Raw genomic sequence first — 23,302 nt, forward strand, 5'->3', positions numbered from 1 at the left:
ACTTCATATATCAGTTTCTGTGAGGATATGTGCATCCCTACCAAGTCTTATCTAACTTACAACAACGACAAACCATGGTTCACGGTAAAACTCAGACAGCTCCGTCAGGCCAAAGAAGATGCTTACAGGAAAGGGGACAAAGTCTTGTATAAACAGGCCAAATTCACACTGGAAAAGGAGATCAGAGGGGCAAAGAGGAATTATTCTGACAACTTAATGAACAAATTCTCTTCCAGTGATCCTGCTTCAGTGTGGAAAGGTCTGAAAGGTATCACCAGTTACAAGACACCATCCCCCAGCACTTTAGAGAACCAACAACTAGCTGACGACTTCAACAAGTTTTATTGCCGGTTTGAAAAAACACCCCACACCTGCCCTGAACACCTCTCCACACAACCATTCACACCTTCAGCAACCCCCCTCTCCCCCACACCTACAATTCAGATCACTGAAGAAGATGTGCACCAGGTCTTCAGAAAGAACAAAAGAAGGAAAGCACCAGGCCCAGACGGTGTGTCACCAGCCTGCCTAAAAATATGTTCTGACCAGCTGGCCCCCATCTTCACACAGATCTTCAACAGACCTTCACACAGATCTTCAACCATCATCCCAGTCCCAAAGAAACCCAAAATTACTGGACTTAATGACTACAGACCTGTGGCTCTAACGTCTGTGGCCATGAAATCATTTGAAAGACTGGTTTTGGCCTATCTGAAGGACATCACTGGTCCCTTACTGGACCCCCTGCAGTTTGCCTACAGAGCAAACAGGTCTGTGGATGATGCTGTCAACATGGGACTGCACTTCATCCTTCAGCATCTGGACAGACCAGGGACGTATGCGAGGATCCTGTTTGTGGACTTCAGCTCCACTTTTAACACCATCATCACGGACACCCTTCAGAATAAACTGGCACAGCTCTCCATCCCCACCCCTGTCTGTCAGTGGATCAACAGTTTCTTGACAGACAGGCAGCAGTTAGTAAAGCTTAGTAAATTCAAATCCAACACCTGCACCATCAGCACTGGAGCTCCTCAGGGCTGTGTTCTCTCCCCGCTGCTCTTCTCCCTTTACACGAATGATTGCACTACATCTAAAGACCCCTCTGTCAAGCTCCTGAAGTTTGCAGATGGCAGCACACTGATCAGCCTCATTCAGGACGGTGACGAGTCTGCTTACAGACAGGTGGTCAAGGAGCTGGCTGTCTGGTGCAGTCTTAACAACCTGGAGCTTAACACGCTTAAAACTGTGGAGATGATCGTGGACTTCAGGAGAAAGCCCCTGTTCTCCCCAAACTCACCATCATGAACAGCACTGTGACTGCAGTGGAGTCATTCAGATTCCTGGACACCACAATTTCTCAGGATCTGAAGTGGGACACTCACATTGAGTCTATTGTTAAAAAGGCCCAGCAGAGGCTGTACTTCCTTCGTCAAATGAGGAAGTTCAACCTGCCACAGGAGTTGCTGAAACAGTTCTACTCTGCCATCATCGAATCCATCCTCTGCACTTCTATAACTGTCTGGTTCAGCTCAGCTACCAAATCTGATCTCAGAAGACTACAGAGGGTAGTCTGGACTGCTGAGCGTATCATTGGTACAACCATCCCCACTCTCCAAGAACTGTACTCATCCAGAATGAGCAAAAGGGCTGGTAAAATCACTCTGGACCCCTCACACCCAGCACACTCCCCTTTTGAACTGTTACCGTCTGGTCGACGCTACAGAGCACTGAGCACCAGAACGACCAGACACAGGAACAGTTTCTTCCCTCAGGCAATCCATTTTATGAACACTTGACATTAAACGCGGAACACACAATTCTATTTTACATTATTTATTCACCAAATTTGCACATATCAGACCTGTACATACATAATTGTCTATATTGTATATTGTGTTTTTGCTGTTTTGTACATTGCCTATTTCTATATTATTGTATATTATTATTATTTTTTTATCATCTGTGTTCTGTCCTGTTGCTGTCTTTCTGTTGCACTGTGGAGCTTCTGTCACTATAACAAATTCCTTGTATGTGGAAACATACTTGGCCAATAAAGCTCATTCTATTCTATTCTATTCTATTCTATTCTATAAAATCATCCTACAGAATATTCTGTGAAAATATAACAACAATATCTTGTTGTTGAATAATGCCATTTCAAAGATTAAAATTTTAGTTAATGCTTGAAATTAATCTTTGATGCTTATTATTTAATAATTCATTCGTTTATGAGACTTTAGCCTGGGTTTTCACAGGGACACAAATGTTTACATGCTGATCAATAATGCTAATGATAAATGTAGGCTAGATAAAAATGTTATGGTTCATAAAATATTGCAAATCTGGTTGAAAGGTTGGAGACATATAGCAAACACAGACTGACAGAAACAAATACTTTAATATTGCTGCATTTTGTTTACTGTTGTGTCTCCATTTATCTGCTCTGCATGTCTGCACTAGTGTTGTTAAAATAAGCACGTGTCTGCTGCTCTTCATGCGGCGCGTCTTTGGCGGGAGAAAAGCAGCGCACGCGGAGCAGAAAGGGTTCAAATGAAGCGCGTTTATAGCTAAAAGATATCAGAATCAGAATCAGAATCAGAATAGCTTTATTGCCAAGTGTGCTTGCACACACAAGGAATTTTCTTTGGTGTTGGAAGCTTCTAGTACAGACATTCAACACAATGACAATACAATATAATACGATTTACAGTCTAAAAGATTCTAAATTGTGCATATATAAAATAAAGACTATTTTACAGAAAATGGGGGATAATAACATATAAGAGATATCACAGGATATAGCGACAAAAGATCAATTACATAAATGTTCCTGAGAGTATGCGTGATGTGATTCTCCATTGTGTAGACGCGCGGCTCAATTTTAACTACTGATAGAGTCAAAATTTTAATTTCTCGCGGTCCGGATGAAACAAAGCAAAGGTCCGGATCTGGCCCGTGGTCCGCCAGTTGACAATGACTGTTCTAGATCATCTTAGGAAATGCTCTGAGTTTAGTTCATGCTTTAGTTTGACATGGTCTATTATTCTAAATAAGTTGTGTAAACTACATTGACATCAGGACTAGATGAAATTTACAGAAATGCTTGTCTCTTCTGTGTTTGTCTATTCTTTAGTCTCTCTAGTATATGGCAAAGATATCTGTTTATGATAATTAAAAATATTGATTAAAATGTAATATTAAAATATTGCCGTTAATATTAATTTAATGTATTAGGCCTATATAATCAGATACTAAGTAACTAAGTAACTAGCTACTTGAGTAGTTTTTTCATTGCATACTTTTTTACTTTTACTCAGTCATTTTTAATATAGTGACTTTTACTTTTACTTGAGTAACAATTTCTCTAGTTACTTGTACTTTTACTTGAGTAAAGATTTTGGCTACTCTACCCACCTCTGTATACAGCACATTTTACACATCCAGTAGCTGTGAAAAGTTTAGGGCCTCTTGATCATTTTTTAACATGCTTTAGAAGAATAGTGTGTATAGAATAGCCTGTAGGCTACACTATAACCTCTGTTGTTTAAACTAGACCTAGAACACCTTCATAGGTGTGCGTTTACTGAAAGTTAACATACCCATAGAACGTTTGTCAACCAATCAGATTGAAGCATTCAGCAGCCCCGTGGTATAATATTGAAATATTTCATAGTGCTAGCCATTTAACTGCTGATTAATTCTGAATTTTAGTTAAGTTGTGTTTAGTTAAGCTAACTATAGTGGACTACATTTAAACACTAGGGAGAATGATGTTTTATTTATTCCAAACAACGACTAGCATTGGGGGCTTGTTAAACAGTATTAATCATTTAAAGGACCGCTATCCCAGAAAATGCACTTTTAAATGTTTTTCTAAAAGAAATTGAGTGGCCAGCGTGTATGCAGAAACACCCTGTAATTATACAAATCCATCTATTCTTCTTTTTGTAATCTCTTTTAAACCACAACAGTGGCACAAAACAGGCTGTTGGCAATCCCCTATCAATGTGATGTCACATTGATTACACCCCGCCCATGACCGCTCACAGACTCCGCCTTATGAGCGCGTAGTTCCACCTTCCGCCAGAGACACGCTGTCAGCCATTTGTAGGCAAGAGCAGATGTAGCCAGCGACAAAAATGTCCAAGAAACAACAAAGTTGTGCTGTTGTTGGATGTAAAATGGAACATAAAAGTCTTTGTTCCATCAACCCGGGAGCCGGAGAATTCGGCGGGTTTGGCGGCCGGTAGCTCCGGCCCCCAGGGTCGTGAAAGGTCGAGCCAGGAGGAGACTTTTCCGCTGAGCCCGGGTTCGTCCTGCTGCGACCTCGGAAGCCGGAGTTATTAACGAAAAGTCCCGGGCGGGACGATGATGACTTGGCGTTCGGGAAGAATTTACTTTTTTCGGATCGACAAACCAACATTCACCGGTCCGTATCTCCGGTCCGGAAGACTTAGAGAAACGAGCCAGGACTCGTTGGAAAGGTCTCCGCCGGGGCTTTCAAACGATGCTGACCACGAGTCGATGCGACCCCTAGGTCGGGAGCTAGAGCTCCCGGTAGCCGGAAAGGTAGAAAAATCGAAGCTCCGGGACCCGGTGGCCCAGCGGCTGGAGGTGCTGCGACCCCGGCTCGTTGGTCGGGAACACCCGGGAGACCAGGCTCCGGCCAGTCGCCTTCCGCCGAATGTATCTCCGGCTCCCAGGGTCACAACGAGTCAACGCGGGTCAGTATAGCATGGGTTTCGCCAAAAAATTGATTCTTAAGAGTGGATCAGTACCAGCTGTTCGCGATCAAGCTTCATTTCCGGAAGAAGTATTACACATAGTTTTTAAATCGCCTTTCTTTAATAATGTGTTAAACATGTTAGCGGCTGTTGTTTACATGCTTGCGGCTAAACCTGAGACTTTACATTGGTCCAAAGACAGGTGTTGTGTCGTAACGTTAGTGGTAAAACGCATCGCGCCCATCGGTTCAGAAGACTTGTGACCGACATCATTTCTGTAAAGCTTATTCATTACAACGAAATAAAGTTATAGCAGTGTCTTTCTCGGTGAGTTCAGTGTTTTCTCGTATGTCCTAAGTACTTAGAGTACTACAATACTTAGAGCGGATAGAAACTGAGTGTGCATTTGTAAGACAATGAGGTTACGCAGAAATTGCTACTCACAACGTAATAACACCTGGTTGCTGATCTTTACATACCTGTCCGTCATATGCAAGTACTCTGAATGTTTTTGCCTATATCCGTGTTTATGTCTGTTAGTAATATGCATGCACATGATTAATCATCAATGGCCAACATTTCATACAGCAAATGGTCAGCATATGTTGTTCTATCTATGTTTTTGTCTTTTCCATTTAATTCGTATTTATGAACAAGGCATTAAGGTGACTTTTATTGCAGTTAGTTTATGGTTTTGGTTGGACTGGGCATTACAGACGTAATTGCGCTTTACGCCATATTGCTTGTCTTGATGTCATCCAAAGCACATGTGTAAGCGCTCAACCTCCTATTTTGCCAACGGGGAGGGGAGCAGAAGCTCATTTGCATTTAAAGAGACACACACAAAAATGGCGCGTTTTCCATTGCAGCCACAAATGGCCATGTTCAACATATTGTAATGAAAGATATGTGTTGTATTTTGAGCTGAAACTTTACAGAGACATTCTGGGGATACCACTGACAATTTTTACATTGCAGAAAACACCTGGATAGACGTGCCCGGTTAACCGCGATTACCACTAAATCCTGCTGAAACCGAGTTGGCTGCGATAATGCAAAATAACGATTATTTTATTGATGCGTAGCTTGTCCGTGAAGCACGGCTCTGGGATCAGTAGGAAATGCTGCTCGATCTGAAAGCAGTGCGAGTTTAAGTCGCTTATAACGTGCATTTAAAAAAGCAACACCCGTCAAACATGATCATTATAAATATACTTTATTATCATAAAAATACCTGAGGAGGCTTGAGGATCAGTGATGAAAACATGTCCTTAGGCATTTCCTAGAACTACGTGTGTTATGGTCTTCTTCTGCAGTGCGTATTTGGAGTTTCCGCACGAGAGCGCCCTCTGGCTTTCGGATGCAGCAGCATTTTACCCTACTGCACTCACAAATTGTGCATAAATAACGTGATATATATTTTCGGTTAACCGGGCAGATGTCTACACCTGGATTAGCGGCCCTTTAATCCCTGACTATTGAACAGCCTGGTGAGTTTGTGTTTGTTAAGTAACGTCAATGGCCGCCATGAGACTCCATCAGTACTTGAGAAAATAACTGAATATAATCTTAATGGGACAGTTCACCCAAAAATTGAATTAGTTGCCACCAAAATTGTTCCAAACCTGTAAAAGTTCCTTTGTTCTGTTGAACACAAATAAAGATATTTGGAAAAAGTTAGCAACTCACATTTCTGGGACATCATTGACTACCATAGTAGAAAGAATGTAGAACAAAGTAGAAATAATGCTTCATTTTTTGCTCTGCTGAAGACTAAGTGAGATATTTTGAAACAGTTCACACCTTTGACTACCATTTTAATGTTTTCTACTATGGTAGTCAATGATGTCCCAGAACTGAAAATTGCTAACATTCTTCCAAATATCTTCCTTTGTGTTGGCCAGAACAAAGACATTTAAACTTGAGGGTGAGTAATTCATGACAGGACTTTTGGGCAGAGTGTCCCTTTAAGAAACAGTCAACCTGGATGTTCAAGTAGTCAAAATACAATCATAACCCACTAAGGGTATAGCTCACTGGAGACTGAAAAATTGCTTAATGTCAAAATATTAATAAAGCACCAGAAAAGAACGAACGTACAAAAAGAAAACCTATTTCTGGGACTGTGTGATAAATGTATGATTTTAAAAATGAATAAACGTCACTCACATCCCGCATCATCTTCACTGCTTCTCGTGTGCGTCCCAGTTTTCTGGAGCACATGGCGAGTCTTCTCTTGATGTAAACTAACACATTTGTGTCACGTCCTGATGGGAGAAAAAGTGTAGAAGTGGTTGAAATTCAAGATGAATTTGAAGAAGGAGATTCTCTTTAATCTAGCAATGGTACACATTTACTGACACAAGCAGATGATGTTGTATTATGACCGTGTTAAAGTCACGGATCAGCATTACTGTAAATCCACCTTCTATCCAGTGACATGCTCTTGGGCTCCTTCAGGATACTCAGCAATACTATGACTGTATATACATACACTAGGGGTGGGTGCAATGACCAAAAATATATCCACGGAATACAACAATCTCCCATTACAATTCAATATCTTACACCTCATTTTTCTTAGATTGTTCATTTGAATGCTCACCATAGTTAAAATGTAGGCAAGTTATAAAAAAATGTACTAAAGATATCAAATGAAATTCTGATAATCAGATGTATTATTTATTAATATTTATCTTCTGGCTATATCATATGTATACAGTAGGAAGATAGACAACAAGTATAAGAATGAAGTCTGAATATATGCAGAAACGATGAGAGTACAGTATGTGACTGGTGTGGTGTTCATCGCTCTTCACTCTCTATTAGATGAGTGTGTTTCGACTCTCTGTCTTTAGGTTTGTTTATTCTCAAGCTTGTCTTTGCACTGCGAGTCTCTGGTGACTCCACACGCGTCTCCCAAAACAGGGGTTAGCAGCAGTGTTGCCAGCGTCGCGGTTTTCCGCGGGTTTTTGAGCTACTTTGATAATGTACTGCGGCTGCCAAGATGTTTATTTATATTCTAAGGATAAAAAATGTCAATTGATGAGGTTCTTAATGTGTATTCATACTCGGATGAATACCTGGCAACTCAAGGACCAGACCCGTTCTCTCTAAAGTGTGGGGAACGAGCATCTGACAGTACAGGGAGGGATGCGGGAGCTCAGCTCATCCAGAGAGGAAAATATAGCGGTGGTATGAGACAATGCATCCGAATGATGCTTTTACCAATGTTTCGTAAGGTGAATGTCACGTCGCACAATGAAAGAAATCATGCGTGAGTGTGTCTTCCGGCTGCCAAATATCACGTTTGAGCAACTATACACAGTCTAGAACAACTAAAACATTGACATGCTTGTACACATTATACATGTGAAATACATTTAACCATGCTTATTTATAGCATGTCTTATGAAGAGAAAACACTCCACTCTCGTCCATTTCTGTGCATGGCCTCAACATCTTTTTTAAAGGGACACTCCATCCAAAAATGAACATTCTGTCATGAATTACTCACCCTCTAGCTGCAAACCTGTATACATTTCTTTGTTTGGTCGAACATAAAAATATTTTGGATGAATGTTAGCAACTGAAATTCTGGGGCATCATTAACTACCATATTAGAAACTATTTAAATGGTAATCAAAGGTGACCCAGAATTGCTTGCTTTCCTAAATCCCTCAAAACATATTTTGTGTTCAATAGAACAAAAAATATATACAATACCTAGCAAACCATTCAGATAAGTAAATATAGCAATAGAAACATCTTTTGGCAGTTGTTAACTTTGATTTGACACCTGAACGGTTTTTTTTGCTAGTTTGCATTCGTTTTGGGCGGGTTTTAGGGGGTCATTGGGCTGGAAATATTTCTTGGACCTGGCAACCCTGGTTAGCAGCGCCCATTAAAAGTGCTCGCGCGGTGAGCATCATCGTGCGTTTCAACGCAAGTTTCGCCTTGGCTCGCCTAAAGTTAAACTTTATTAAAACTATTAACAGCTTTACAAAGCGACCCGACTTCTGAAATAGCATACGTGAGAATGAGCTTTTTATTATGCACGCGCAGATCCCTGCACGAGCACCGGGTGAGAGAAGCGCCGCACTGGAGCGGATCACGAAACTAGTCCTACAGTCTGAAAGAAGGTCAAAAGAATGTTTGATTTGTTCATTTGTTATGGGTGCATGTTTTTTCTCATCATAACGCCCAACTTGCAGAGCGCCGAGTTAACCACGCCTACTTATTTACATTCCGTGGAATACACAAAATAGAAAAATCTCTTAGGGTTGAGATTTTATTCCGTGGCCCAGCCCTAGCGAACACACACGAGAAATCCTTCACGAAAATTAAGCATGGTTACTGTAGTAAAAGCATGATTTCGCTAATAGTAATCAATACACCAAAAAAAAAAAAAACACTTCGTAAGGGACGAGAAACATAACATGTTGGTTAAGAAGGAATACTGGCTAGTTTGTTGTGGTTGATAGTGTAATTTCACACCTGAGAGTTCTTTAAGATGACTGTCTAGAACACTGGTCTGGAGCATCTGAAGATTTTTACTCCATTTGTTCTCCACACGTCTCTTGTGATACACACGATGTCACTGTAATTCTTACACATCATGGCAACAAAAGCCTTATGTTGTTGCTCTGATATTTATCTGATTTTGCAGATCTATTTAAATGGTATTTTATTGATTTCAAGAGAAAATGTCTGTCTTGATGTCTTGCAAAGGTCGTGCGCATGAAAACCGCAGGCACGCAGAACAGTACATAGAATCATGCAAAAACGCAGTCCGCGAGCAGGGCCTGTGACGAGCATGCGTGCAATTCTCTCTATGCTCTATCAACTGCTCAACACCCGCTCGCTCGTGCAGTTGACCTTTGAGACTTTAGAGGTGGGACAATGGCAGATGTCTCTGCTCATTCGATTGGTCACTTTTTAACATGCTGTCACCTACAGTCTTATCTAGTGGTTAGTGTATCACCTTGCCTTAGCCATGTGACATTGTGATTTCTTACATCTGTCAACAAAATGTATGCCATAAATAGGTCATACATGAAATGTAAGTTCAACTCTACAGTATTATAAAGTTGGCATGAAATTAAAAATGATCATTCTAATTAGTGCTGCAACGACGCGTCGACGTGCGTGAAATGCGTCGACGCTTCGTATTATTTACGTTTATCTGCTGTAATAGCAGTTTCTGTTCCCGGGCGTGTGTAAGTTAATCAGCAGAACAAGAGAAAGTATAATACACATGACAAAAAGCGATCGAGAGCCTCGGACGCAGTAAGTTAGTGAATGGACGGAGGAATTCCCCCTAACGTTACCCCCGGAATGCCATCATCACAGCATGGACACGCAATCACAAACGGACGGAGAGGGGCACGTAGATGTAGACTTTCATAATAAATTACTTTATTTTAACACTACGCTTTACATTAATGATTTACATTAACGCTATTGTACTAGTGTAAGTTTAGTGTATGTGAACCTTTGCAGATTGCGACCCTGCTTAAATTACTCTTAAGCTTCAAAAAGGACTGACTATCATGAAACCACCAGTGCACTTTTTATGTCATTCGATAGCTTTATGCCAGGAATAAACCAATATAGCATAATGAAGAAACTCTGACCTCCGCTGGTGCTGTCTGTCAATCTCCAGTCAGCATGCGTGTGTACGGTGACGGTCAGGACGCTACTCTTTCCAACATGTTCCAATGTTTTCATTATTCTTCATAATGACAAGATGATAGTCTATGGTTTTGTTTAAAATGTATTTTGCTAGAGACTGTGAGTTAACATTACTCGCTGAGTATAGCTTAGTTTATTAGAAGCACTGGAAGCGGTCTGAATATGTTGCGTCTTCATACGAAATAACTCTTTTTAAACCTCTGATTTAACTGTATACTGTCGGATTGATGCAACGCACTATGTGTTAAACATGTAACATATCATCTCTTCTCGTTGTGTTCTAACTATTATTTACTTTGGGAAGCAAAATGATCCCCGGGACTTCAGAAGGAGTAGGTGCTTTAAGCGCATCATTGTGCGTCCGGGATGCGCATAACTGTAAACAATGAAGCGAATGCATTAAGCGCATCATTCTGAGTTCCGGGTGCGCGGGCTCGCTTTAACGCCACTCTCCATTAGAGTCTTTTATACGGTGATAGTTTTGTACAATAAACAGAGACAGATAGTAGTATTTTACTTTTACTCAATTACATTATGAGACTGAAAATAGAGTCGGATATTACTTGGAGGAAAAAATACAGAGCATATATCATGCTCTAGTATTTCATATACACATTTTTTAATGTTTTTACATTTACATTTAGTCATTTAGCAGACGCTTTTATCCAAGCGACCTACAGATGAGGGAAACAATGGAAGCAATTGGAACAACATAAGGACAACAAAAAGCATAAGTGCAATAAAACATTTTTTTACCTTTAATACAGTATTTAAGTACATAAAAAATCAGTATTTTTTTATTTTTAATTAAAAGAAGATGGTGATTTTAATGTAAACACGGATTAAAATGTTAAAACGACAATATTTATTTATAAAATGTAGTGGAGTAAAAAGTATGATTTGCTTTATAATGTAAGAAAATACTAGAACTTATTGTTTATTTGCAAAGTTTGCCAAAGGATTAATCCAAAAAATCTTTATTAGATAAAAAAAACAATCGTTAGATTAGTCGACTAATCGAAAAAATAATCGTTAGATTAGTCGACAATTAAAATAATCGTTAGTTGCAGCCCTAATTCTAATTGTTTTACACAGTGGTGAAGTATTTATTATAAATGATTTATCCGTGCACATCATTATGTTTTTAATTGATTTTGCAGGTGAACCTCCTCCCCCTCTGGAAATGACCTCTCTTCACTTCTGGTCAGGAGGAATGGCGCGAGGGCGGGGCTGCAATGACTGACAGATTGCAAACTGGCGTTCAAATCTTTCACCTTTTAACGATCCAATCAGTTGTAAGTGGATGAAATCAAGCCCCGCCCTGCATTTTTTTTCCATTTCAGAAGTCGTTTCACTCGTGTATACGTCACGACATGGAAGAAAAGACAATCACTACTTCCGCTTCATGCCGACTTTAAACTCAAATTTACTATAATAACAGAATGGAGTCATTGAATGTGAGTTATCTCATAAAAGCAGCTGGTGGAAGTGTTGTGTGTGCTTTCTGAATAAATGTCATACTCATTGTGTTGTGTGTGTGTGTACTCACTGTGTTGTGTCTCATAATGTGAGCCGTGGTGTTGGAGTTGTTGTGTGCGTCTGTAACAGCTCTCTCCGATCTTCAGCGCTTGTTTAAAGAGTTTCTCTGCCTCCACTATTGTTGTGGCTTCCTCCTCAGCGAGAAGAATATAAGCTGTTGCACAACTGTAACACAAACAGATTGTTCACGTTTGATCATTACACAACAGGAACAGCAACACACATTTCACACAAAAAGCCCTCATGCCATCCCAGATCGTTCCAGCTGTAAAAACAAAGTCTGATACATCTGGAACAGCATAAGGGTGAGAGGGTGTGTGCATCTCTGTTTTCATTTTCAATGTAAGGGTGTTTTATTGGCATTCTGAAAATATGTACATTGGTATTGCCAAAGCATTTGCAGCTGGGCTGCATACAAATAGTGCAAGTATGTACAGTAAACAAAAGAAAGATAATTATGGTAATAAAATAAAGTGTTTATGTGTGTAGTGCAACTTAAGGTGGTTTATAATCAGGGGTGCACATACGTTTTTCTATCTGGTTCTCAAGAGAGCACCTGGAGATTCGGTTTGGTGCTCACATTGCACGTAGTGTGACAAATTATATTTACCTATTAAAAATAAAAAAGTAGTTACTTTTTAATGAACAATAAACAAAATAATAAAGTGGGATAATACTATATTTATATTACTTTAAAGTACACTTAAAATACAATGGTAATGTATTTCTTCTTGTTTTTCTTTTTACATTAGTAAATATTACTGTTCAACACCAATTTTGAAACCTAAAACGACAACCTTTTTGATTTTTGGCAGGTTGCTGGGAAGTGCACTTGCGAACGCACATGGAGACTTGCGGTGCGGAGCTAGGATCAAGTAAAGCATAGAGAAACACAAGCTGCGTGCAAGTGTCAAGTTTAAACAGCTTGTCCTTTTAGAAAGTTTAAGAGAAGCAGTGTTTTGGTAGACGTGCAGCGCAGCGCAGTTCCAGACAATCACAGAGGCTGCGCGCGCCGCGTGCTTCTCTAGTCACGAAAGCAGAACCAACAAAGGCGGAGCTACCAATACTCCGTTTTTCATCATTTACACCCAGGTCCCGTTTAACACCGGGAACAAACGAGATATCAGTAGATTTGGCAGCATTCAGTACAAACGGAAATCTTATCCAGTGTGGCGAGGGGGGTGTGGTTTTGCGAGGTCTGCGCCTAGGGGAGGAGTCGAGAGAAAAATGGCGCGTAAGTCAGTCAAGCACACATTAAGATCACCTGTGTCTCATTCCAGTGATTGGTGAGGAGACACGTTTTAAGCAGCACGAGCGGACGACAGAGGTCGAGAGAGAACCTGAGAAGCAGTCTCAGGAGCGGGAGGCTGAGAACAGGAATGGCTGAGGACGAAACTCGAGAGCGAACGTCAGAGACCGTATGCTTCAGAAGAAAGCTGGGAGGCCCAGCTGGCCGCACAGCAGCTGCCAGTCCAAAATTTGCTGATTTACGCGGACCTCAAGAAAGCCATCCTCCAGCGGGTCGGCCTGAGCCCAGAGCAACAGCGACAGCGGTTCTGCTCGTTGGAGCTTGGGGAGTGCGGCCAACCCTTCTCGATGGCTCAGCAGCTCCAGGACGCATGCCGCAAATGGCTGATGGCCGACGGAAGCGACGTCGCGGCTATTATCGACAAAGTGACACTGGAGCAGTTCATGGGGCGGCTACCACTGAAGACCGCCCAGTGGGTCCAGTGTCACCAGCTGACGTCGCTGAACCAGGCCATCCAGTTGGCGGAGGACCAGATGGTGGCATGCCCCGGGTCGGCGTACCCCGACCATCTCTCTCTCTCCCTCTTTGTCTCTCTCTCCCTCTTTGTCTCCCCCCTCTCTCCAAACCGATTCCCTTTCCCAGGTCCCGGACAAACTTCGCCCCCAGGCCGGCTCCTCAATCCCAGGACTCAGCAGGAACAGCGAGGTTCCCTTTCCAAGGACCGGGGCGACACAACGGGCCTGCGGGCCCTCCCGTCTCTCACGCGTCTCCTCACCAATCCTTTGGTTTACTTCCCACCACTGGGGCGGCGGGGAAGTCTGGGCCGACCTGTTGGCCGCGCAGGGACTTGAGTCATTCGGTCGACCGCTGCCCCGTGATGGAGGTTGGCACGGTGATCCGAGTCCCCGACGCCCCACGGGTTGCCCCCGATCCAGCCGGCCTGTATCAAATACCTGGAGTATAAAAGGGATACATATCAGGCTTTGGTGGATTCAGGATGTAACCAAACCTCAATTCATCAACGGCTGATTCAATCCATGGCAGGGGGTACAAGCCGCATGGTTAAGGTACGGTGTGTACATGGGGACGTGGTGAATTACCCTTTGGTGTCGCTGGCAATACAATTTCGGGGGCAAAAGCATAGAGTAGAGGTGGCGGTTAATCTGCACCTCCGACATCCGCTAATTTTGGGGACGAATTGGCCGATGTTTTCCATTCTATTGGGGCAATTATGTGTGGATGTCTCTTGGAGAAATCAAGGGCAGCGAAAGGGGGCGGTCGAGCAAGTGGGAGAAGTTGAGCCGGGACCACTGGGAGCGGACTCAGGGGAACGGAGTGCTGTAGAGAGGCAAACCCTCTCTCGGTGCGACGATTTTCCCCTGGAACAGTCACACGATGAGTCGCTCAAACATGCGTTCGATCAGGTCCGTGTCATCGACGGACAGCTTCTCCACCCGGCGCAACCGCTCTCCTATCCCTATTTTGCCATTACAAAAGACCAGTTGTGTCGAGTGACCCAAGACACTCAAACAAAATAGATACAACCCAGTTAGTCATCCCAAAGAGCCATCGGGAAATGCTTTTACAGACGGCTCACTGTAATCCTATGGCCGGGCACTTAGGTCAAACCGCAACACTAAACCGTCTAACGGCCCGATTTTTTTGGCCGGGCATTCACAAGAATGTGCGCAGGTGGTGCTTGTCTTGTCCTGAATGTCAGTTGGTAAACCCACCGGCCACCCCAAAAGCACCATTGTGCCCTCTTCCGCTTGTACGGGTCCCCTTCGAGAGAATTGGTATGGACCTGATCGGGCCCTTAGAATGGTCAGCACGTGGGCATCGCTTAGCATTGGTCATTGTAGATTATGCGACGCGATACCCCGAGGCAGTGGCCCTCCGCAGCATTTCCGTGAAAAGCGTAGCGGATGCACTGTTTCGAGTAATCTCCCGCATGGGAATCCCGAAGGAGGTTCTCACGGATCAAGGCACGGCGTTCATGTCACGGAACTGTATGGTTTATTGGGCATTAAGGAGATTCGGACCAGCGTCTATCACCCACAAACGGACGGACTGGTCGAACATTTTAATCGCACCTTGAAAGCAATGATCCGTAAGTTTGTGCACGACGACGCCAAAAATTGGGATCGATGGCTGGAACCCCTGTTATTTGCCGTGCGGGAGGTCCTGGAAGCCTCCACGGGGTTTTCCCCCTTTGAGCTTCTCTATGAACGTCAGCCCCATGGGGTGTTGGATGTCCTAAGGGAAACTTGGGAGGACGGACCTTCAGATAGCAAAAAACAAATTCAGTATGTCCTTGGCCTGAGAGCAAAACTCCACACACTGGGGCGGCTCTCAACGGAGAATTTGTTACAGGCCCAGAACAGAAAAAAACGACAATATAACAGGGGTACCAGATTGCGCAAATTTGCACCGGGAGATAAAGTTCTTGTATTACTCCCCACCTCAAGCTCCAAATTACTCGCTAAGTGGCAAGGGCCCTTCGAGGTCACACAGCGAATAGGAGATCTCAATTATGAGGTGGTTCGATCGGACAGGAGTGAGGCGAAAATGGATAAATGGAAAATGGATTCCATAAAAAATGGAGTGAGGCGAACACGGTGATGCTGCACCACACAGCACCATTGAAAAAGAGTGCTTGGCGATCAGGTGGGCCATTCTCACCCACCGGTATTATCTCCTGGGGCGCAAATTCACGCTCTATTCGGACCACGCTCCCCTCCAGTGGCTCCACCGCATGAAGGATACCAACGCGCAGATCACCCATTGGTACAGTATCTAGCGCTACAACCTTTCAAATTCCAGGTGATCCACAGGCCGGGGTCTCAGATGGTGGTGGCCGATTTCCTCTCCAGAAGGAGGGGGGGGAGGCTGCAGGCCGGACGACGCCCCGGCCTGAGTCGGGCGGTGGGGGTATGTGGGAAGGGGGGCGTGGTTTTGCGAGGTCTGCGCCTAGGGGAGGAGTCGAGAGAAAAACGGCGCGTAAGTAAGTCAAGCACACATTAAGATCACCTGTGTCTCGTTCCAGTGATTGGTGAGGAGACATGTTTTAAGCAGCACGAGTGGACGACAGAGTTCGAGAGAGAACCTGAGAAGCAGTCTCAGGAGCGGGAGGCTGAGAACAGGAATGGCTGAGGATGAAACCCGAGAGCGAACGTCAGAGACCGTATGCTTCAGAAGAAAGCTGAGAGCATCTTGTGGTGCCATATGTGCCAGGAGGGCCATACTTTATACTATTGTTTGTTTACTTTGCATTTTGTGGAATAAATATTCATCTCAGCCACGCCGACCCCGCCTCCTTTCTTCCCTCATACAACGAACTTACTACATCCAGTATTACATTTAGTCGGTCTAAAACAGTGATTGTGCATCAAAAGGTTTCAACCATGTCAGTACACAAATGAGCGTTCTAAACTTATTTACAGAGCGCATTTTTTATTTTGGTCGCGCATGCGCACTTGCACACCACTTATGTGCATCCCTGCTTATAATATATGTAAATATATAAAACAGAAATAGAGTATAGTTTAAACAAAGATTCACAAGATCAAAATATAGATGTAAGTATCAGATTAAAGGGCTATAATAATATAATGTTGTGTAGATATATTGGACACATCAGGTCAGGGCAGATTGATTGTTTTCTCTTGTGTTGTGACAGGCAGCAAACACACAGCAGGTCATTGTGTTCTCCTGACAGACATGTCACTTTCTCATCGTCTGACACACTTTCAGACGTCTGTTGTACGGACTTGATTTTTTCATCAAACATCGTCCGTATGTGCGTGTGTTTTGTGCATTCTGTTAGGAAGTGGAGTTGTGTTGAGATGACAGCGTGGACACAGTCTCTGGTCCTGTAGCAGCCATGTGTGTGTGTGTCTGCCCGTCTCTATAGTGAGTCTGATCTTAGAGTCTGATCAACGACGATTGTGCATACGCGAAAACTGCATGCTGCCTGTTAGGTTACTCCAGCCTTCGTGTTGGCTTTTTAACTTTTTTAACTTTTATTCTCTTTGTTTGTTCTTGGTTCTTCACTGTAACTCTGTTAAGTCCTGTCCTCTTCAACGAGGTCGTTTTCAGAGACTTTTCGTGCATTTCCTGTTTTTATTATGCTGCTTCCATCGGAACATACTGCCTTTGTTTACTCCAGAGAACAGCTGATCGCGCTAATGCCGGTTGGCGTAGTGGACAGACCAGATGATTTACCACCTGAACTCTGGAGGAAAGCACACCAGGGATGCAGAGGAGGGAAGCAACGTCGGGGGAGGAGAGGAGGGTCGAGAATGGACTGGCTAAGGGAGAGGAGAAGATTTAAGCCGTGTCTACCCTCTGTTGTTATGGGAAATGTATGGTCCCTTAGCAACAAAATGGACGAGCTAATGGCGCTAACGCAAAGCCACACGGCTTACCGTGAGTGCAGTCTGATGTGTTTTATGGAGACATGGCTGCACGGGGACATTACGGATAATATCATCTCCGTCGATGGCTTCCACACCGTCCGGGCGTATTTGGATTTTACCGAGAGCGGTAAGCGGAAAGGAGGGGGGCTTGCCGTTCTTGTAAACAGCAGATGGTGTAATCCTGGTCATATCACCATTAAAAAACAACTCTGTTGCCCGAATGTTGAGCTGCTGGCCGTTGGTCTTCATCCATACTATCTGCCTAGAGAGATCCCACATGTCATCATCATTGTTCTGTACATCCCTCCCTCTGCAAACCCAACATCTGCCTGCAGCACCATACACACCATCATCTCCAAACTACAGACTCAACACCCTAGTGCCCTCATCATCATGTCGGGAGACTTTAATCACGTCACCATGGATAGAGTTCTGCCGACTTTCAAACAGTATGTGTGCTGTCCTACCAGAGAGTAGAGGACTTTGGAACTGATGTATGCTAACATTAAGGATGCATACATCTCATCTTCTCTCCCTCCTCTAGGGAGGTCTGATCACAACCTGGTTCACCTCAAACCTTGCTGTGTGCCCCTGGTGAAGAGGAAACCTACGACCACAAGGACTGTGAGGAGGTGGTCGGGGGAGGCTTATGAGGCACTGCAGGGCTGCTTTGAAGTGACGGACTGGTCTGCACTCTGTGAGCCCCATGGCGAGGACATTGATGGGCTCACAGAGTGCATCACGGACTATATTAAATAATGTGTAGACTGCAATGTCCCTGCTCGGACTGTAACCCGTTACGCTAACAATAAACCTTGGATCACCAAGGACATTAAGGCCACCCTGAATGAGAAGAAGAGGGCGTTCAGAGATGGCAACCGCGTTGAGGTGAGGAGAGTGCAGGGGGTTCTCAAACTCAAAATCAGGGAGGCTAAACACAATTACAGGAGAAAGCTGAAGCATAAACTCCAGCGAAACAACATGAGGGATGTGTGGAGTGGTATGAGAACCATCACGGGGTTCCAGAAGACTGGTAGGATTGGGCTGGAAGGCAGAGTGGACCAGATCAATGAACTGAACCTATTTTTTAATAGGTTTGATACTGCAGCCCCTCCCCCACATGACTCTGCTGCGGGCTGCCCAACAACTACTGACACTTTACCTCCCCCTACTCCTCCTCGCCCTTTCAGACCCCTTGTCTGCCCCTCACCACCTCAATTCACATCCATTAAATCCACCCCTCCCTTCTGCTCTACATTATGTCTTCTACAGCCTGAGGACCCCACCCCTCCCCCCACTGTCATCTCTACAGTGTCTTTTACGTCTGACATGACGTAAAAAGAAGACAGCTGATGTGTCTCCACTCCGGCAAAGCTGCAGGCCCCGATGGTGTACTTCCCAGGGTGCTGAGAGCCTTTGCCTCACAGCTGTGTGGAGTACTAAGTCAGGTCTTCAGCCTGAGTCTGCACCTCCAGAGGGTACCTGTGCTGTGGAAGACATCTTGCCTTGTTCCTGTGCCGAAGATGCAGCGTCCCAGTGGCCCTGACGTCCCACATCATGAAGACCCTTGAGAGGCTCGTCCTGGAGCAGCTAAGGCCTATGGTTGGCCCTTTCACTGATCCATTACAGTTCGCCTACCAGCCCCACTTGGGAGTTGAGGTGAGCCCCACAGCATCATCTACCTGCTGAACAGAGTCTACACTCATCTGGATAAGCTGGCGAGCACTGTGAGAGTCTTGTTCTTTGACTTCTCCAGTGCTTTTAACACCATCCGTCCGGCTCTTCTGGGTGAAAAGATGGCTGCGATGCAGGTGGAGGCCCCCATCGTGTCCTGGATTGTTGACTACCTGACGGGCAGACCACAGTACGTACGCCTACAGAACTGTGTGTCTGACAGGGTGGTCAGCAATACTGGGGTCCCACAGGGGACTGTCCTCTCTCCCTTCCTCTTCACCTCAGACTTCAACTACTGTACTGAGTCCTGCCATCTCCAGAAGTTTTCTGATGACTCCACAATAGTTGAGTGAATGAGAGTGAATACAGGACTGTGGTGGGCAACTTTGTCACCTGGAGTGAATTGAACCATCTGCAACTCAATGTGACAAAGACAAAGGAGCTCATAGTGGATCTGTGGAGGGCGAAATCGTCTGTGACCCCTGTTTCCATTCAGGGAGTCCCTGTGGATAATGTGGAGGAGTATAAGTACCTGGGGGTGTACTTAAATAATAAGTTGGACTGGACCAGAAACGCAGAGGCGGTCTACAAGTAAGGAGGCTGAGGTCCTTTAACATCTGCCGGACGATGCTGAGGATGTTTTATGAGTCGGTTGTGTTCAGTGTTATCTTCTTCGCTGTCACATGTTGGGGAAGTGGGCTGAAGGTCGCAGACTACAACAGACTAAATAAACTGATCAGGAGGGCTGGTGATGTCGTGGGGGAGGAGCTGGACACACTGACAACTGTGGCAGAGAGAAGGATGCTGTCCAGGCTTCAGTCTATCTTGGACAATGTCGCACACCCTCTCTATGACACACTGGCCCAGCTGAGGAGCACCTTTAGCAGACGACTCCTCTCACCCAGATGCTACACAGGAAATCATTCCTGCCTGTGGTAATGAAACTTTACAATGCCTCCCTAAGAAAGTCAGACACCCCCTCTCTGTAATTCTGACTCTCAAACAACAGACAATTATTTTTTGCTCTTTTTGCATATGGTATATTATTAAACTGTACATTTTATCTTTATATATATATATATATTATTTTTTTATATTTATATCTTGTTCTGAATATATGTTGTTTGTATAATATGTTGTTTGTATATCTGGAGTTCTGGTAACAAAATAATTTCCCTCTGGGATTATTAAAGTATTTCTGATTCTGATTTTTCATCTGTCACTGCGTACAGACTGGATTCTCTCTTTAGGGCCGAATAACATTCCAGTTTGTGTTGGTTTTGATTGGTGATTTTCCAGTGTGTGATGTAGTTATTTTTTGTGAGTTTATTATTTGGTTTTGTTTGTGTTGTGATGTTGTGTGATGTCCGTGGCTGTGAGGTCAGTCAGTCTCAGTATCAGCTGACTCTTTGCTAAGCGTAGGGCTTTTAGGGCTTTATAATGGTATGTGTTTGGCTCACTTGTCTTCAGGTGTTTCCAGAACTGAATCGATCTATTTTGAATGTTTAGAAGCAGAGGGTATTGGCCTAATTCTGCCCTGCATCCATTGTTGGGTGTTTTCCTGTGGACTTTAAGTATTCTCTTACAGATTTCCAAATGCAAAGTTTCAATCGGATGTTTATCCCTATTTACAAAGTCACATTTTATAGGTGGACCCCACACTTCACTGACATATAATATAATTGGTTCAATTATTGATTTAAAAATGTTGAGCCAAATTTGGATTGGGATGTCCATTTTAATAGATCTTTTAATGGCATAGAAAGCCCTAAGCGCTTTCTCTTTGAGTTCATTCACAGCCATTGTGAAGTTACCTGTCGGCGTGATTTTTAGGCCAAGATAAGTGTATGTTTTAGTGGTTTGAATGGTTATGTGTGATAGCGTGACTGTGTGTGTTAGTCTTTGAGATTATTTTTGAAAAGTCATTATTCATTTTTCTTAGGTTATGCAGTACCTCAGAGCAGAGTCGGTGCCAGACCACGACTAACAGGGGGGCAAGTGGCTCCCAGTGGGAGGGCACACAATCAGCATCATTAATACAAAAAAGTCAAAACTACCACATTTGTGCAAGGGCACACTTACAACTCATGCAGGATGCTATTTTCCATACAAGTGAACAAGAATAACACAAATGAAACAATATTAGCACACACAGTCACAACAAAAACAACAGGTTGACAATTCTAACCTATGCTGTGATATAATGCTCCTTCGCACCAAGGCTTGCTAAAAGTAATGAAACACATGTACCTTTTTAAAAAGCTGAAGGCGCTGTGTGCGAACATTAAACCTCCTTAAAACTGTGTCTTTCCATTCGGTTGTAAATTTTCCTTTTCCAAAGATGAATTAACAGAGCCTTCCGTTTGTGAAGCATTGTTTGTGAGCGACTGTAACTTTGCTAACTGCTAGCGGCTTCCCTCCACACGTATACATAAATTAATACGCTGCGTAATGACGCATCATCACAACAACCGGACTAGATTAATCTTTTTTACAAAGTAAACACGTAGGCTAGGCTACCATTTTCATTTCCACATTGTTTAAAATTCTTTAAACGTTAACACTTTTTATTAATTATTTTCAGTATGTATTACATGAATTTAAAACTGTGTCGTGGGGGGGCACAACAACCCTGTGGGGGGGGGCATGGCCCGCAAGTGCCCCCCCTTGGCGCCGGCCCTGCCTCAGAGATGACGTGTTTTTGTAGGCTAACCCCGAAGTTAGCGCCGCGCTGGTTCCCTTGACCGAAAGTGTGTGCATTTTTCCCAAAGACTTTTGGAAGATCGCAAAAAAATAAGATCTGTGATTACCAAAGATTTATGATGTTTACACGTTTTGTCCATCAAGATCATCTTTACAAATTAACACCACATTTGTTACTTTTGAAGCTGAAATGCAATGGGGAGAAGTAAAAAGCTAACACGATGCTATAAACAGACTACACTTAAGCCGTGTGACCACCGAGGCGTTTACGCCTGCGGCCAGCGTGTTTTTTCAATTGTTTTCAACGGTAACGCCGCGCTTTTAAAAAAAGCCATCAGTTGACGTTTTTTGTCCACTCAGCGCTGGTGCTATGCGTTTTTCTCACGCTCAGCGCCGATGTTCGACCGGGCGCCCAGAGTTGAAAAATGCTCAACTTTGGGCAGAACGCTGCACCTGCAGCGGGCATTTTCAGCCGTGCTCCTGCCGTTTTCAGCCGCGTAAAATGCGCCTCGGTGGACACAGCCCCTTAAAGTCGCTCGATATCAACGCCACCACCACCAAGCCTCCAACAACTCTTTCATACTTGATTAAAAATGTGTTTCCTGAGGAGTAATTACTCCATGAATGAATCCACATCTACATTATAAGATATCTGTGGCCATGTTGCATTATTTGTGAGCTTTATATGCGCAATGACGTCTCACGTCCCCGCCAAAGGAAGGAGTCGCTTTTAGCAACTTGTTAGCAACCGCCGTTTTTAAGACACAATAAGGCTTTAAAAATCACAAGCGGGTTATAACTGGTGTGTTTTATGTCATAGTATAAAACGTGAAAAGGTTTTGTTTACCACAGACCTTATTTCAGGCGATTCACCAAAAGCCCATTCAAATAACCCATAGACATTGGAGCGATGGAACCGGAAGTCCTAAAATGCTAACTCGCTTTTGGGGTTTGCACACAAAAATCCGTCATCTCTGAGCCTCCCTATTGTCAGAGCCCAGCATTGACAGTAATCCTCCAGCAGATTCAGACTCCCCTGCAGACCTGCTTTAGTGAGCGACAGGAGAAGCACATCATCTGCGTACAGGACACACTTATGTGTGTGTGTGTGTGTCTCTCTCTCTGTGTGTGTGTGTGTGTGTCTCTCTGTGTGTGTGTGTCTCTCTCTGTGTGTGTGTGTGTGTGTCTCTCTCTCTGTGTGTGTGTGTCTCTCTCTGTGTGTGTGTCTCTCTCTCTGTATGTGTGTGTCTCTCTCTTTGTGTGTGTGTCTCTCTCTCTGTGTGTGTGTGTGTGTGTGT

The 23,302-nt window shown here is 43.8% G+C and overlaps 1 protein-coding gene across 3 annotated transcripts in view; it reads right to left on the minus strand.

The window, feature by feature from the left end:
• Positions 1 to 23,302, minus strand: part of LOC130562513 (suppressor of tumorigenicity 7 protein homolog) — a 49,367-nt gene that overhangs the window by 17,950 nt on the left and 8,115 nt on the right. For all 3 annotated transcript variants that reach the window (XR_008963979.1, XM_057347576.1, XM_057347575.1), the window contains exons 8-9: positions 11,971 to 12,125; positions 6,897 to 6,994 (exon numbers count right to left, since the gene is read on the minus strand). Coding sequence is in view for 2 of the 3 variants with exons in the window: in XM_057347576.1 (XP_057203559.1) it covers positions 6,897 to 6,994; positions 11,971 to 12,125 (253 nt within the window). In the remaining variant the exon portion in view is untranslated. The remainder of the gene's footprint in view (positions 1 to 6,896; positions 6,995 to 11,970; positions 12,126 to 23,302) is intronic.

This window comes from Triplophysa rosa, linkage group LG12, assembly GCF_024868665.1.
Source record: "Triplophysa rosa linkage group LG12, Trosa_1v2, whole genome shotgun sequence".
Taxonomy (NCBI): Eukaryota; Metazoa; Chordata; class Actinopteri; order Cypriniformes; family Nemacheilidae; genus Triplophysa; species Triplophysa rosa.